The sequence below is a fragment of the Sinocyclocheilus grahami genome, unplaced genomic scaffold (assembly GCF_001515645.1).
Source record: "Sinocyclocheilus grahami isolate Dianchi unplaced genomic scaffold, SAMN03320097.WGS_v1.1 scaffold1035.1, whole genome shotgun sequence".
In the NCBI taxonomy this organism is placed as follows: domain Eukaryota; kingdom Metazoa; phylum Chordata; class Actinopteri; order Cypriniformes; family Cyprinidae; genus Sinocyclocheilus; species Sinocyclocheilus grahami.
The window spans coordinates 8,643-24,698 of record NW_015506214.1 but is presented as its reverse complement, the minus strand read 5'-3'; the positions used below and the strand labels follow the sequence as shown (position 1 = coordinate 24,698).

The following is a 16,056-nucleotide window of genomic DNA, read 5'->3' as shown; positions in this document are numbered from 1 at the left end:
TCAGCAACCATCTTGAGCCCTAGTCTGTTAGGTCAAGAGATAATCAGACGGGCTATGGGAAGAAAATAGGATTCAGGTATGAAAATGTTTCAGTAGTGTTGCTGCAGTGCTGAGCCAAGTCTGTTGTGACAGCAAAGGTCAGTGGTGACAAAAGCTGTGTTCTGACCTCTGGCCCTCTGTCCTCTTGCCATATTGGCTGTTATTCTTACTTTGTCATAACTCATTGAACACAGTTATTGATTGTGAAAGGAAAACCTTTTTTTTTTTTAAACCAACTCTTCTTTAATCAACGTGTCAAAGGTGATTCACACTACTGAATCTGTCCACGCTGGGCATCACTCTGCAATCTTGGATGGCTCGCAGATTGCCATAAATACAGCAGGATTATGCCGACATGCTGAGCAAACCCACTCTCAAAGCAGAACAAATATTGGATACACTCATACCCGGGGACACCGGCGGCTCTTAAATCAGCGAAAGATGCCATCTCTTCATTGCGAAGCAGCAGCCTTCTCTCCCCGGCAGCACGGCTTGATTTGTGATACTGCCGCAACTATCGGCCCGGCTTTGTGTTAGATTTGTGCGGGAAGCGACACTATCTCTCCCCGCCGTCTGATTTGTGCTGGAACAGCGCTGTAATTCGCTTATACCCCCGTATCACTCTCAGGGCTTGAAGGGCTTGATGGCAGGATCATTTTGTATTTCAAGCCTCACAGCGCCGTCATTAGCTAGATGTGCGCAGTGATGCTACGTTATGAAATGTGTTCATTTTGCAAGGATGAGTTTAGATTGATGTTAAGGCTGCGGCTTCATTCGCACGTCTGACCTGCCCGTGGGTAGAGGAGATTTGAATGCAAATGTATATTTCTCATCCCACTCAGTCTGTCGATCTGGCCGACGGCCTGAAAGTTCTTCTTTCCTTCATAGGACTGAATTGGCACCACAATGCCATCTATTGGTGACTTTAGTTCATGCATTTGTTTTAATGTGAATGCCTAAGGTACTGGAGAGATTCGTTTAACACTACTGTTGTTGTTTTTGCCTTCAAGCATAGCTCAGAGTAAAGTCAAATGTTTTTATTCTTGGCATATTGCTAATCTTATTCCACAGATTTTAGGCAGGACTTTGATAGCGTGTTATTAAAGTGATAACTATTTTATTTCAAGGCTTTGCTCAACACACAGAATAAACTGCGGACGCTAGTTCCCAACTTCACCTTCAATCTTGGATTCTCTGGGAAGTTCTACTATGCAGGTACTTTTTTCAGTTTTCTTGTTGTCACGGCAGGAGAAATCTGATTTTTTTCTTGTTTAAATCTGATTTGTTAAACCAACAAAAAAGTAATTAATGGCCAGATCTATTTTTGTTGTTGTTGTTCAGAATGAAGTCACTTTTGCTAGCATGTCTACAGTAGTTACAATGCAAGATTTGGCATCAGTAAGACTTTTATTTTTGAAAGAAACATGCTCATGCTCACCAAGGCTGCCTTTATTTGATCAAAAATACAGTAAAACAGTAATATTGTGAAATTATTACAATTTAAAATATATATTTTTTTTTTTAATAAAATTTTTTCTTAAAATGTAATTTTTATTATGTGAATGACAGCTGAATTTTCAACAGCCGTTACTCCAGTCTTCAGTGTCACATGATCCTTCTGAAATAATTCTAATATTCTGATTTGGTGCTCAAGAATCATTTTATTAATATCAATGTTGAAAATGGTTGCACTGCTTAATATTTTTGTAGCAAGTGTGGTCCATTTTTGTTCAGGATTCTTTGATGAATAGAAAGTTCAAAAGAACAGCATTTATTTTAAATATATGTAAATGTTTGTTACATTTAATGGTATTTACTGTCATTTTTCATCAACTTAATGCATCATTAAAGCATTAATTTTCTTTTTTTTAAAAAGAAAAGAAATCTTGCTGCCCCTAAACTTCTAAACAGTAGAGTAGGTGAACAGGGTAAATATGAGGGAAATTTTAACAATGAATGTGTCACTATTATTTTCCATAAGGGAAGTATCTAGTGTTAACACATTAACTACATAAGAGCAGGAGAGATGCCAAAGAAACGTAAAATCTCATCTTATTGTACAGAATGAGACTAAATAACAAAAATCAATCAGATTTCAAATCTTTTTTTCCTGTTCAATTTATAAAAACAACTAAAAAAAAGCAAAGATTTTTCTTAAGCTCTTTTAGGCCCAAATGTGTTTACTATTAAACTTCAGCAGTACGTATATGTGTTTTTGCAGGTACAGAGGAGGAGGATGAAGGCGACGACATGCTGTTGCAGCACCGGCATGAGTTTTGGTGGTTTCCACACATGTGGAGTCACATGCAGCCGCACCTTTTCCACAATGTCAGTGTGCTGGCGGAGCAGATGAGACTCAACATGCAGTTTGCACAGGTTTGTTGGTAAAATGATACACCTTAAAGCTGAACTGTTTAATTCCTGTGCCACTAATAGCCCCAAACAGAATTGCAAACATAATATTACCAAACCCTCCACACGTCTAGCATTGTTTGGACATACAGGTGATCCCGCCCCTCCATTGGCACTCCATTAGTTGAATGTCTTTACACTCTTCAACCAGCCTACAAAAGACTTGTGTATACTTTACTTTAAATACTAAACTTGGATAAGCAAATGCACTTTAACACAAAAAAAAATTTGTTTTCCATATTAGTTTTTCCCTCCATTTGTTGTGTTGCGACAGGGGAGCTCGCTTTGTTCCTTCATCATTGTGTTACTATTAACAGCCATTATTGCTGCTGTCGCAAAGGTGCGAGTATCGATTCTCTGCCCGCCAGCTTTATCTCATGTTAGTATTTCATTATAGATTTGTATTAGCACTTTTTCATTGGATCGGTAAGATTCTCTTTGACCTTGACTTGGAGTGCATCCGCCGAGGAGATTGTGAATTTGGCCTGTTGAAACGAGCCCACCCTGGTGTAATGATGGTCATTGGAGTGGTATATGGACCGCCGGCAGACAGATAGTGAGAGGGAGTGCGCCGTGAATACTAACCGGCCCTTTCCTCCTCTCGCTAATCCTTCCGTCACATCCTGTCTTTAGAGCAGACACTGACATATGCCTTCTCCTGCACTCTGCTCAATGGAGAAGACACAGCTCCTTCATCAAGGTTAAATGAGCCTGCAAAGGGCCGTCCTTAACTCGGGGCTCACAGTTTGTGCTCTCACACACACACACACACGAGCGTGAAGGAACACGCACGTGGAGCTCTTAAAGTGGCACCTTAGACTGAAAGTAAAGCCCTTTGCTCATCTTAAGAATGTGTTTGTCTACCACCCTCCTGTGGTGTTAGAAATAACTATGCCTCTTGACACGGAGTTAGATTTTTCTTCTGCAGAGAAGCATAATCAAAAGCTTCTCTCTCGCACATGCTCTGATGACATGTCTTGTTAACGGCATCTCTAATGCGTCTCGTATCGACTTTTCTCCTCTGTTCTACTTCCGTTCGCCCCATACGTCTTGGCAGTGCAATTGCGAGTGAATTTCAAGTGGCGGGTAGCTTTGTGATTGACCTTCAGGAGCGTTTGTTTGTCTCTTGTCATTACAGGAGCATGGTATTCCCACAGACATGGGGTACGCTGTGGCCCCCCACCATTCAGGGGTGTATCCTGTACACAGCCAGCTGTACGAGGCCTGGAAGAGTGTATGGGGGATCACCGTGACCAGCACAGAAGAATATCCACATCTGAGACCGGCACGCCATCGCAGGGGCTTCATACATCGTGGCATAAAGGTGAAACATTACCACTTCACTGTAAATCTTGATGATCTTATACAAAAAACATGAGGATAGAAACAGTGAAAATGATCTCTTATGTACAATTTGTTCAGTATTCATTAACAACATAGTTTGTTGACATCTTGTTTTTTTCACATTAAATTCCTTTTTATAAAATAAGGGCAGTCAAGAGATTAAAATTTTAATTCATTTAATGTTTTAATTGTTACTGCATTACTGAAGTTCCTTTTTTTTTTAAAACATGAAAAAGTGTAAATGTGAAAGTGCATATGTTGTGGTTTAAAATGGCATCTATTATATTTGCATTAATTTTATTATTATTTGAATTTTAAAATAACCATTTTTCTATTTTAATAAAAAAAATTTTATTATCCTGTGATGGCAACGCTCATTTTGTGTCCAATGATCCTTAAGAAATCATTCTAATATGCTGATTTGGTGATCAAGGAACATTTCTTATTATCAGTTGTGCTGCTTAATATTTTTGTGGAAACCATGATACTTTTTTAGGATTCTTAAATATAAGATTTACAAGAACAGCATTTATTTGAAATAAAAATCCTTTGTAATGTTAAAAATTGTCTTTACTGTCACTTTACTTTTGATCAATTTAATGCATACTTGCAGAATTAAAATATTAATGTGTTTAAAAAATAAAGACATCTTGCTGATCCCAAACTTTGAGCAGTAACGTGTCTGTGATTCGTTTTTTTCGCATTGCGTTTAGTGTGAAAGGGCTTTTATTAATAAAACACAAGCAGAACGATTTAATCTGTAAATCTTGCATTATTCAATTCAGTGCAACAGTGTATCCAACAAAGATTATAGAAATTAATTTTGCTTGTGTATGAATTAGACCCAGTGTTTTCAAATCCAAGAACAATAGTGCAAAATCATGTTATTGTAGTCTGAGCTAAAAATTGCGCCCACCATGATCAGATTAAATGACTAATGACAGTTTCATTCCTTCTAATACATTTGTCTTGAAGTACGCCTGTGTAGTGCCTGAAGCAGAGTTGAATGCTGTACAGGTCTCTCACCTTCTTCTGTCTGCAGGTGTTGCCCAGGCAGACATGTGGCCTTTTTACTCACACCATCTTCTATAATGAGTACCCTGGAGGATCTCGGGAGCTGGACAAGAGCATACGTGGAGGAGAACTCTTCCTCACTGTCCTCCTAAACCCTGTGAGTTGCGTTTGTGCTGTTTTCCCCTCTGTGTTTGTGCTTGTGTGTGTGTTTAGTGAATGGCAGCGAGTATATTTTTCTTTGTGCGTGTTTGTTTATCTTTTCCAAAGCCTCAAGCGGTGACAGAGTCCTGCCCTTGCACTCTATGCTTTTGTTTGTGTTTGGCCCTATCGCCTCAAGTGTTTGCTAGTGCGGCAGCTGGAAAAATAAACTAAATTATGATCTTCAAAATGAAAACAGTAGATGTTTCCGAAGCTTTATTTAAAAAGCGACTAAATTAAGTTGTGTGTAAATAACACTGTCCCCACCCTCAGATCAGCATATTCATGACTCACCTGTCTAACTACGGAAACGATCGGCTCGGCCTATACACCTTTGAGTCTCTGGTGAAGTTCGTGCAGTGCTGGACCAACCTACGGCTACAGACTCTACCTCCTATGGAACTAGCCGAGAAATACTTCCAGATATTTCCAGAGGAGATGGACCCCCTATGGCAGGTATAATAAAGGCACAAAAACAATAAATACAAAAATCTTTGGGATTGTAATCACAATTATAATTATAATAATTGTATTAATACATATTTATTTCTGCATCTATTTGCACATATATATGACCTCATAATAATTAATAAAATCCTGATATTCATAGTTTTTGAAGACGTTTGTGACTGTTTCTGGAGATGTTTGTGCACTAATATGTATTACAATTAAGATCTATTAATTACAATGATTGGTGCTTGAATGCAAAAGGAAAATCATTTAAGGAGTCTCTAAAAAATTTTTTGTAAAATGATAAAATAGTGTTCATTTATATTATAATAATTAAAACTCTAATAATGAATGGATGGAAAAGTTATGAAAATTCATTAATCAAATAAAATGTGAAATGCAAAAATGTAGGAATGTTTTCTTCATATTTTTATCCATTTAGAATCCTTGTCATGACAAAAGACACAAAGACATCTGGTCCAAAGAAAAGACCTGTGATAGGCTGCCCAAGTTTTTGGTTATTGGCCCACAGAAAACAGGTGAGTCCTGGTATTTCCAAACTCAAACCTTAAATCTTACTTTGGGTAACCAAATAAATAAATTGTCCAAAATACAACCTTAGAGACTGTGTTTGATGTTGTTTATTTCTGACCACAGGTACCTCAGCTTTGCACTCCTTCCTGACCCTTCACCCCGCCATCACCAGCAACTTCCCCAGCCCAGTCACCTTTGAAGAGATCCAGTTCTTTAACGGGCCGAATTACCACAACGGCATTGACTGGTAATATACACAGCACATCTTTTTCACTCCCAGCCAGTGTAGCAGAGACAAATCATTAGTCATAATAAGTTTATCCCCCCTCCATTTTATTATATCTGTAATACTGTCTAGGTTTCATATTGAAATTTTAATAGATCCATTACTTAGGTACAGGATAAGCCCTCTGCTTAAAAATGAATTTTAACAGTGAGATGACATTAAAGTGTCCTGTAATGGAAGACTAAAAATCATTTATTGTAACCTCTTGTAGCATATTTGTTGTTATTGCACATCTTAATCTCTTGCAGGTACATGGACTTCTTTCCCTTCCCCTCGAACGTCAGCACAGACTTCATGTTTGAGAAAAGTGCCAACTACTTTGATACAGAGATGGTTCCAAAGAGGGCTGCTGCCTTACTGCCCAGAGCCAAGATCATAGCATTGCTTATCAACCCAGTCGACAGAGCCTACTCTTGGTATCAGGTACTCTACAACAGCTTTCATTCATCTCATTCCCCCTCTCTCTTTCTCTCATATTGTGTGGTCTTTTTTTTTATGTAACAGTCCAGCAGTAGTGATCATTTAAAGGTCCTGGTAGCAGCTTTTTTTAATGGAGTTTTGTGTGGTTTTTATGTCTCGTCAGCATCAGCGAGCACACCAGGACGCTGCTGCCATTAACCACACCTTCCACGATGTTGTAACAGCAGGTCCGTCTGCATCTAAAGAGCTGTTGACCCTTCAGAGCCACAGCCTTAAGCCTGGGACTTACGCTACACATCTCGAGCGCTGGCTTGTGCACTACCCGGCCAGACAGGTACTACAGTTATCTGTGTATGATTGCCTTTTCTTGCTTTTGATGTGTTTAATAACTATCAGGGCAAACGCATTTGAAATCTGTAGGTTTGAATGTAGTTCTAAGTTCTAAATTTTCTACTAAAGGCCAATTCACACCGCACTGACAAACGCCAACAGACACGTTGGCCGCTGGATTTAGAATTTTATGAAAAATAACTGTCATGTTCACACTGCCCCAACAGACTGCAAGTCGGGGAGAGTTAACTAGGGAGGAAAATTGATGATCTTGTAACAACAATCAAAATTATACTGTTATATTATAATGTATTATAATATTATATTGTCAAATAAATTTCCATTGTGAAATTGCCCAAGCGCTGTAGCGATCGATCTGATCGTATTCCCCCTGGCGTTGCGGTTGGTATACTCGGACACACCCAACGCATAAAGCTCTGGCCTCTCCTCCCAAAGATCCAAAAACTGTTCCTCTTTCTGGTTTGTCCAGAAACCTGCCATTTTTAAAGTTATTTTCCTAAGCGCGGCCAGCACCTACTTGCAGTCTTGCCTCATTGTCATGGCAACGGTTCGTGGCTAGGTCAGATTGCGTCAGAGTTTGTTGTCGTTTGTTGGAAAATCATATCACACTGCTCAGACATTCCACGACCCAACAAACGCCGATTAAACATGTTCAGTCGGGTTAAAACCAACTCCGACCAACGCCAACAAATGCCGACAGACTAGTCTGTTGGCGTTTGTCGGTGCGGTGTGAATTGGCCATAAGCTTTGCATTGCAGAGGAACATTTCAATATTATTAAAATATTTAAAAGTATTTAATTATTTTTATTTCAAAAATAAATATTTACGTTTTAATTTATTTTTATGTGCTTTTGTCATTTTCACTTTAAATTCAACAAATGCTTTTCTCAAAATATCTCTTCAAAATTTGCATTGCTATTTGTTTTCTGAACTCTCTTCTCTCTTTTCCACTGTAGCTCCATATTGTAGACGGCGCCCTGCTTCGATCTAACCCGGCCCTGGTGATGGATGGCATCCAGCGGTTCCTGGGGGTCACACCCATCTTCAACTACACCCAGGCTCTCGTGTGAGTCCTTCACCTCACTCTGTTAATGAACACTTGTGAATAAACTGGACATTTTTCTTATATACATGTGTTTGTGTGTTATGTGTGTATTGCAGCTTTGATGAGGGTAAAGGATTCTGGTGTCAGAGGTTGGAAGGTGGGCGTCCCAAGTGTCTGGGGAAGAGTAAAGGCAGAAAATATCCAGAAATGGCCCCTGAGGTAGATGATAGTTTCATCTCTTCTCCCTCATAAAACTTTCTCTCTCGTTCTGAACGATGCCAGTGGCAAGGACACGCTGTTATAGACTGGTGACTCACCGGCAGTGAGAAGTGATGGGCTCAACCTCACACAGATCAGCTAGTCATGTCATATGTTTTGTTGCAAACCGAATGAAACAACACATAGGGCAAGCCTTGACGTTTACAGTTTAAGTTTTCTGAAAACAGTTTAACTGTTCGCTGTGTCTGGTGCAAAAAAGAAAGCAGTGGAATGCAAAAACTCATGCTGTCTGAGTGGCATCTAGATCATATACACATCAGGCTTTTTGTCATGTTTTTTTTTATTGTTTGAAAGTTAAACATTATTTCACATTATTTCTTTGAAACAAACAGAATATGGCATAGTGAAAAATATAAATATACAGGGTCAGTTACAATTATCAGCTGATTCAACTACCTAAATCTTTGATCATTTGATTATCATTAATAATTGTATTAACAATTGTACAACCATTTGTATTTTTATTATTAATAATAATAATAATGATAATAGTAACATTATCGTTATCATAATTTCTAATTTTGTAATTTAAAATTTGTACATTTAAATTACAAAATTAGTAATTTTATCAAATATAACATTTTAATATTTTGAAATAATAATTATACATAAGAATTAATAGAACTAATAATGGTGACACTTTATTTTAAGGTGTTCTTGTTACACGTTACATGTACTTACTATTATTATAACAATCAATTATGCATAATTACATGCAAGTAACCCTAATCCTAACCGTAACTATATAGTAAGTACATGTAGTTAATTAATATTACTCAGTATTTAAATGTATAATTACTGTAAAAAGGACACCTTAAAATAGTGTAACCCTAATCATTTATAATTGTAAAATGTATTATTGTTATTATTAAGAATAATACAATTATCATCATGATTATCCAATAATCTGTAATGTTTAAATATTTAATAATAATAGTTATTATAGAATTAATAACAGAATTTATACTTTTATAGTAGATTCTAATAATTTAGTACTATTACTACAGCTAATAGTAATAAAATTAATAATCCAATAATTTATAATTGCATTAGAAATATTTAATTATTAATAAAAATTACAATGATAATCATTTAATTTTGAATGTTGTTTTTTTATAGAAAGATTAATAGAATGAATAATAATGTATATTGTATAAAACAAAAACTAGTGGGTAAAGCGAAGGCACTCTCAGATGTTGTATATTTGAACATAATCATGGCTATAGGCACACAGCAGTTAAGAGTTGAAGGCCTCCTTAAACAGCTCTGTTTGTGTCTTTCCCAGACACGTGCCTTCCTGACGGAGTACTACAGGGAGCATAACCTGGAACTGTTACGGCTGCTGAATCGGCTGGGTCAGGCATTACCCACCTGGCTCAGAGAAGAGCTCCAGAGCGCCAGCTGGAGCTGAGACAACGTCACTTGGGCCTCCAGTATCAGAACGCCTAAAAAATTGTGTCCGCTCACTACAGAGGTACCAAAACCACTCGGTTCAAAACTATAGTAGCAGATGAAATGACTGACGGCTTTGAGTGGACTGCAAACTTCAGCCTCTCTCTGCTGCCAAGGTGCTCACTGTCTGAGATGCTGAAGACGAGGGAATGCTGGGAAATGTAGTCCCTCCTTTTATCTATGACAGACCTGCCTGTCAGGACCAGAACGCACTACCAGTGTGGACAAGCATGAATTTATTGGTGACTTAAGTGTGTTAATACACACTAGTACTCGTACAAAAACATACACAGTCTAGCCTTGATCATCTCGTCTGAGGAATGATTGTAAAACATTGTACATTTAAAAGCGTTGTATATTTTGGGTCCGGGTGGGTGGGATTGTGACAGCTGAACCTGACAGCATTTGTGTACAGCCAGAGCTCTGTTTGAATAGGTCGCCTAGAGGACGTCAGATCCGCAGCCCTTGTCTTCTCCACACGCACAAACGCACAAAGCTGGATCAGAAACCAAACGGTAAGAAAGTATATGCAATCGAGGGAGCATCTGTTCAATGTCTCGTCCAGTGGAAAGCTTTTATTTCAAGTGTCTTATCAGGTGTATCCCGTATTTATCCTATACATGCACTTTCCTCTACACTACACGCACTGAAGTGTGGAAGTTACTGTAGAAGCTGTGGCAGATGTGTTGTATGTCAGGAGCTGTGAAAGCGGGAGAGGAGAAGGGCTGTGCTGTCATTTGTGGTCTGTCCTACACAAGGAGGAGCTGCTGTCTTGTCTTTTTCTTTTTTCGTAAAAAGTTTATTTTAAAACCTCCCAACGCTGTATTATCTCTAATAAACACTTAGAGAGGTTGGATATGTTTGTGTGAATCATTTGGTCTGGAATTGAGCCTTTTGAGAAAAGAGAAGAAGGTATTATGGGTTTAAAAAGTAGAGGTGAAAATCTTTTTGGCACCTCATTTGATTCAGTTCAGGGAGTCCCTGCCTGCTTCCTGATTATTTTTAGCTCAAGGAAAATTTGATACCAGTGTTTTAAGTGTTAGTTTTTAATTGCAGATGTTATTAGACATACACTATAAAGGTCAGATTTTTGAAAGAAGCTATTTTATGCTCACAAAGGCTGAGTTTATTTGATCAAATAAAGTAAAACAATATTCTGAAATACTGCAATTAAAAATAACAGTTTTATTATATTCTCAAATGTAATTTATTCCTGTTATGGAAAACCTTTGTCAGCAGCCATTACTTAATGGGTTAGTTCACCCAAAAATGAAAATTAGGCTGCCTTTTACTCACCCCAGAGCCATCCTAGGTGTATAGGACTTTCTTCTTTCAGACGAATCCAGTCGGAGTTAGATTAAAAATGGTCTTTGCTGTTTCATGGCACTCAGCGGGTGTTGCATGCATCAGTCCAAAAGAAGTTAAATAAAAAGTGCCCATCCATTAAAAAAAAGTCTCTCACATGGATTCGGGGGGTGAACAAAGGCCTCCTGTAGCGAATCGATGCCTTTTTGTAAGAAAAATATCCACAAATCAAAGACCATTTTTAATATAACTCCGACTGGATTCGTCTGAAAGAAGAAAGTCATATACACCTAGGATGACTCTAGGGTGAGTAAAACACAGCCTAATTTTCATTTTTGGGTGAACTAACCCTTTAAGTCTTCAGTGTCATATGATCTTTCAGAAATCATTCTAATATGCTGATTCAAGAAACATGATGCCTTTTTTTCAGGATTATTTGATGAATAGAAAAGTAAAAGAAAAAAACAGCATTTACTTGAAATGGAAATCTATGACCAAATAAAATCTTACCGGCCCCAAACTGTTGGACAGTAGTGTAATGTATGTTCCTAAAATCAGTTTAGAGATTTTGGTCTTTCTTCATTCAAGCAGAGGAGCTACACTACAAAATATAGTAGTTGACATTTGAAGTGGGTCAAAAAATTCATCAAAGTTGTCCTAAGACAAAAAAGGGTATTGTTTTGGTTTTAGGACAACAAAAGGTTTTGATCCACTTCTAACGTTGACTACTGTAGAACACACAAAGGGAACTTACAAAGTGAACACAGTTCTGTCTAGGGAAGCACTTATTAATATTTTTATATTTGCTGCCTAAAAGCACAAGAAAAATGTGTGTAACAGTCATATTGTGTCTAACAGTGAATACATTTTAAGTAGCTCAGTCTTCATTTCAGTGACTTCAAGCAAACCACATTTTGTCTAACCATAATCACACTACTGCTTAATGAGCTTCCTGTGGAAGAGTTGTTAAGAGAAGACGTGTCTGTAAAAAGAGACATGTGAATGAGAAGATGATTTCCCTTTCAAAATGCACTGTTCGTAATAATTTCTCTAAATACTCCAACACCCTGCATGAAAACCTGAAATGCACCGGTCATTAATGTATGTGTAAATAACCACATTCAGTTTCATTTTTTAATGCAACAAGTTGTTATACGACTGGCCTTTTCGATGTCTCCAAGTAATGTTCTAGTTGTCATGCCTTTTCTCTCCACATAGTGGAGCTATAGGCTTTGAGTGATTTTGATGGTAGCCTAATTCTCTCATCTCACATAATGCATGCATACACACACTGTACACCTGGAACATTTCCATTTATCCGTTTATTAATAACACATGAGCTTTAATGCTTAATGGGCTGCTCAGTGGGTGTCTGGCCACAAATGGGTTTACACCTCTATTGAGTGTGTTTGTGTATTACTCATGTATATTTAGTTGTAATAGAGGAAAAGAGCCATTGCTGTTCTAAATGACTTACTAAACAGGCTTTGTCACTTTTCAGAAAGTTCAGTGTAGTATGTTGTCACGTTGTGCTTTCAGTAGTTTAAAGTAATTTAAATTCTGTAATCATTTAATCACTTTGTTCCTAACCCATATGATTTGCTTTCTTCTTTGGAACATAAAAGAAGAACAGTTTTTGTCAGAAACTGAAAAATTGTGTGAACAATCCCTGTAAGAAGCAAAACCAATTGCACTAAAGCCTTGATGACAATTAATTGCTTACTACACGCAGTAAACAGCCAAGGCTACTCATTTTGAGCTTTTTTTTCTTTTCTTTTTCCCCCTGGCTGCCTCCTCCATTTTCTCTCCCTGCTCTGAAATGGCTGTGAAATCTCCCACTTGGGCGAGATTGTCGTCTGTTTTGGCTTAATGTAGGAAATTGACTCATTTTGTGGCATTGATTTCCTCTCTGCTACATAGAGGAGATCGCTGGCAGAGCAAACCTGAGAGCGGTCGATAGCCCTTCAGAGGGCCGGATATGTGTGCCGCACCTCTCCTCTCATTGGAGAGAGAGAGAGAGAGATATCTCGTGTGTCATTGTTTGTTTCCCCCATTTTAATTCTCACAACCTTTGTCTGCATAACTACAGCAGTAATCTCCTATGATGGCCTTTCACTTTCATCTATAGGTGTTGCTGGTGTAGCTGTTGTGTTCGCAAATGTCACATGATTTATGTTGTCTGTCAGTGGCCGTCTGGCTTCAGTAGAATTCAGAGGCCACTAGTTCAATGCCATTAGCGTCTCCTTTGATTTACTGAACTGATAAGGTTCACAACTTGACACTTTTACTCCAAATATGAGCCCAGTCCAAGTATGTTAGTGTGTATTTGTGCGTACTTTATGGATGGATTGGAAGGGGGACACTTTTGAAAATGTCTTTAAAAAGAAAAAAGGGTGTTTAATCATGAGAAATCAAAATGTACTTGATCTTCTGGGGTGGAGAATGCTCTTATTATGACAGAGACATATTTTCTGTCCATACAGTGAAAGTAATGGTAACTAAGACTGTTAAACAGTTACCAACTTTTGTGTTCAGCAGAAGAATGAGTTTCATACAGGTTTGGACCAACATAAGGGTGAATAAATGACAGAATTTTTAGTTTAACTTGAACTGTCCATTTAATTGATGTGTATCTAATAAGGCTTTATTGACTGCATTCTCTTTGGGTTCAATAGATCTGTGCTTGTCCTTTCCATGCACACTTCCACAGTAAGCATCACTTAGCCTGTATACAGGAAAGTCGGCCTCCACAGCCTCTGTTCTGGGAACTCATTAGCACGTAAACACCTTTCTGTTATTCTGAGGTAATTAAAGGATCAATAAAACAACATTGTAAGGTTTGTCTCATCAACTCTGCTTCACCTGCACTGATGCTTGTTTTGGGTCAATATCACCCACGGTTTATTTCTGGTGGAAATTGTGTGTTGGGAGAGAGAGAGAGAGAGAGAGAGGAGGAATCTTTCCTTCCTATTATTAGTTGGGTGTAAAACACTTACTGACCAGGTGGGGTCAACACTGTATTTCCTTCATTTGTTCCCCCCCATGATTTGTATTTTTTATTATATTTCCATATTTCTACACAGTTACCCCATCAAGAAATACTCACATGCACCATCACAGTGAAACTTAATATGTTGTATACAAAGTAATGTTAAAAGTATATATCTGCTACAAACTGTGAAAACATTGTAACATTTATAAAATAAATTTTTTGTTATTTACCAATGTATAACATTTTAAACAAATGAATAATCCTGTTGGTTGGTGTGCTAGAGGAATGTAACACGGTCCTGTTAGAGGACAGCAGTGCTTACTCTCAGACAATTCAGCTCTGCTCACAAAATTACTCTGACATACAGAATGCCACCTTAGACTAACAAACGAGAAGAGCTACAGAACAAGTTTCATTTATCGTTTACTAGTTTTAAACAACAATTTTAAAAGCCAAATCTACTTTAGTGGGGAAAAGGACCTTCATGCTGCTAGATGGATTATAACAGCAAGCATGCTCTATTAATCCGGCTTGGTTCAAGTTGAACGTCAACATAAGGAAGTCAGCAAAAGGTTGGTCAACGGACAAGCAATTTGGTTGCAATTATAGATGCGCTGGTGCTTTGCTTCTGCTTGGCGCTAGGACTAATTCATACTACAGAAGAAAAGGGGCCGAGTTCCATCACATATTATTTTTGTGATGGTGGATGACCAAGGCTACAATGACATTGGGTACCATGGCTCGGAGATCCACACGTCCGTGTTGGACCAGCTGGCTGGCGAAGGGGTGAAGCTGGAAAACTACTATGTTCAGCCCATCTGTTCCCCCTTTACGCAGCCAGCTTATGACTGGACGGTAAGAGACCCACTATTGTTTTCCTAATGCCACTATTTTGTTAAAACACTGCATAAATCTTACTGTATAATACTTACAATTATGCATATACTACTATAAATGATCTTATCCTGTCTATTGCATATTCAATATTAGTATATTTTCTTAGTTGGAGTTAAACCCAGTGAATTTATTAGTATAGTCAGGAGTTCCATGAATCAAGACCTGGATGGCCACTGTCCTGCAAGGTTTAGCTCCAACCCTAATGTGAGCAAGGTTTTCAGAGTTACTAGAAAGTTACAGGTAGGTGGGTTTGATCAGGGCTTGAGCTAAACTCTGCAGGGCAGTGGCAGATTTGAGGAACCTTGGTATAGAATCTGTTTAAAATCACCATCTACCATCTATTGCTTCAGGTATCAGATTCACACTGGGCTTCAACATTCGATCATCTGTGCACGGCAGCCCCTCTGCTTGCCCCCCGACATACCAACGCTCCCCGAGAGGCTCCGGCAGGCTGGTTACAGCACTCACATGGTAGGGAAATGACACCTGGGTTTTTGCTGGCCCGAGTGTCTGCCAACGAGCCGTGGCTTTCAAAGCTTCCTTGGATCGCTTACGGGCAGTGGAGACCATTTTAGCTTCCAAAGCTGTGACGGTACAGAGGCCTGTGGGTTCGACCTGCATGATGGAGAACGGCCGGCCTGGGAGCTGAGTGGGAATTACTTAACAAGGCTTTTCACTGAGAGGTGAGAAACACCAACCATTTGTGAACCAAATACTGTGCCGTGTTGAGTCATGTAAGCTTTTGTGGTCATTTGGACTCTTACAGAGTGAAAGAAATCCTGAAAGGTCATGACCAGCGGACGCTCCTATTTCTATACGTGGACCTCCAGGCCGTGCACACACCATTACAAACTCCTGGGCATCTTCTCAGACACTACCAGACCCTTGGCAACAGACCTCGGCGCCACTATGCCGCAATGGTGAGCGGCGTAGACGAGTCAGTAGGGGAGATTGTCAGTGAGCTGCGGGAGCGAGGCTACTCTCTCGAGGATCTTCTCTTCAGACAATGGGGGCCAACCTCTCTCGGAGGGTTGTAA

The 16,056-nt window shown here is 38.7% G+C and overlaps 1 protein-coding gene and 1 pseudogene across 3 annotated transcripts in view; both read left to right on the top strand.

The window, feature by feature from the left end:
- Positions 1-10,565, top strand: part of ndst2a (N-deacetylase/N-sulfotransferase (heparan glucosaminyl) 2a) — a 146,852-nt gene extending 136,287 nt beyond the window's left edge. For all 3 annotated transcript variants that reach the window (XM_016251233.1, XM_016251232.1, XM_016251234.1), the window contains 12 exons: positions 1,167-1,254; positions 2,261-2,415; positions 3,590-3,775; positions 4,838-4,966; positions 5,281-5,463; positions 5,900-5,996; positions 6,115-6,238; positions 6,526-6,700; positions 6,861-7,031; positions 8,006-8,115; positions 8,211-8,313; positions 9,659-10,565. In XM_016251233.1, the coding sequence (XP_016106719.1) occupies positions 1,167-1,254; positions 2,261-2,415; positions 3,590-3,775; positions 4,838-4,966; positions 5,281-5,463; positions 5,900-5,996; positions 6,115-6,238; positions 6,526-6,700; positions 6,861-7,031; positions 8,006-8,115; positions 8,211-8,313; positions 9,659-9,784 (1,647 nt within the window). In that variant the 3' untranslated portion in view covers positions 9,785-10,565. The remainder of the gene's footprint in view (positions 1-1,166; positions 1,255-2,260; positions 2,416-3,589; positions 3,776-4,837; positions 4,967-5,280; positions 5,464-5,899; positions 5,997-6,114; positions 6,239-6,525; positions 6,701-6,860; positions 7,032-8,005; positions 8,116-8,210; positions 8,314-9,658) is intronic.
- A 1,735-nt stretch (positions 10,566-12,300) lies between these two features.
- Positions 12,301-16,052, top strand: LOC107565921 (arylsulfatase I-like; annotated as a pseudogene).
- The last annotated feature ends 4 nt before the right edge of the window (positions 16,053-16,056 follow it).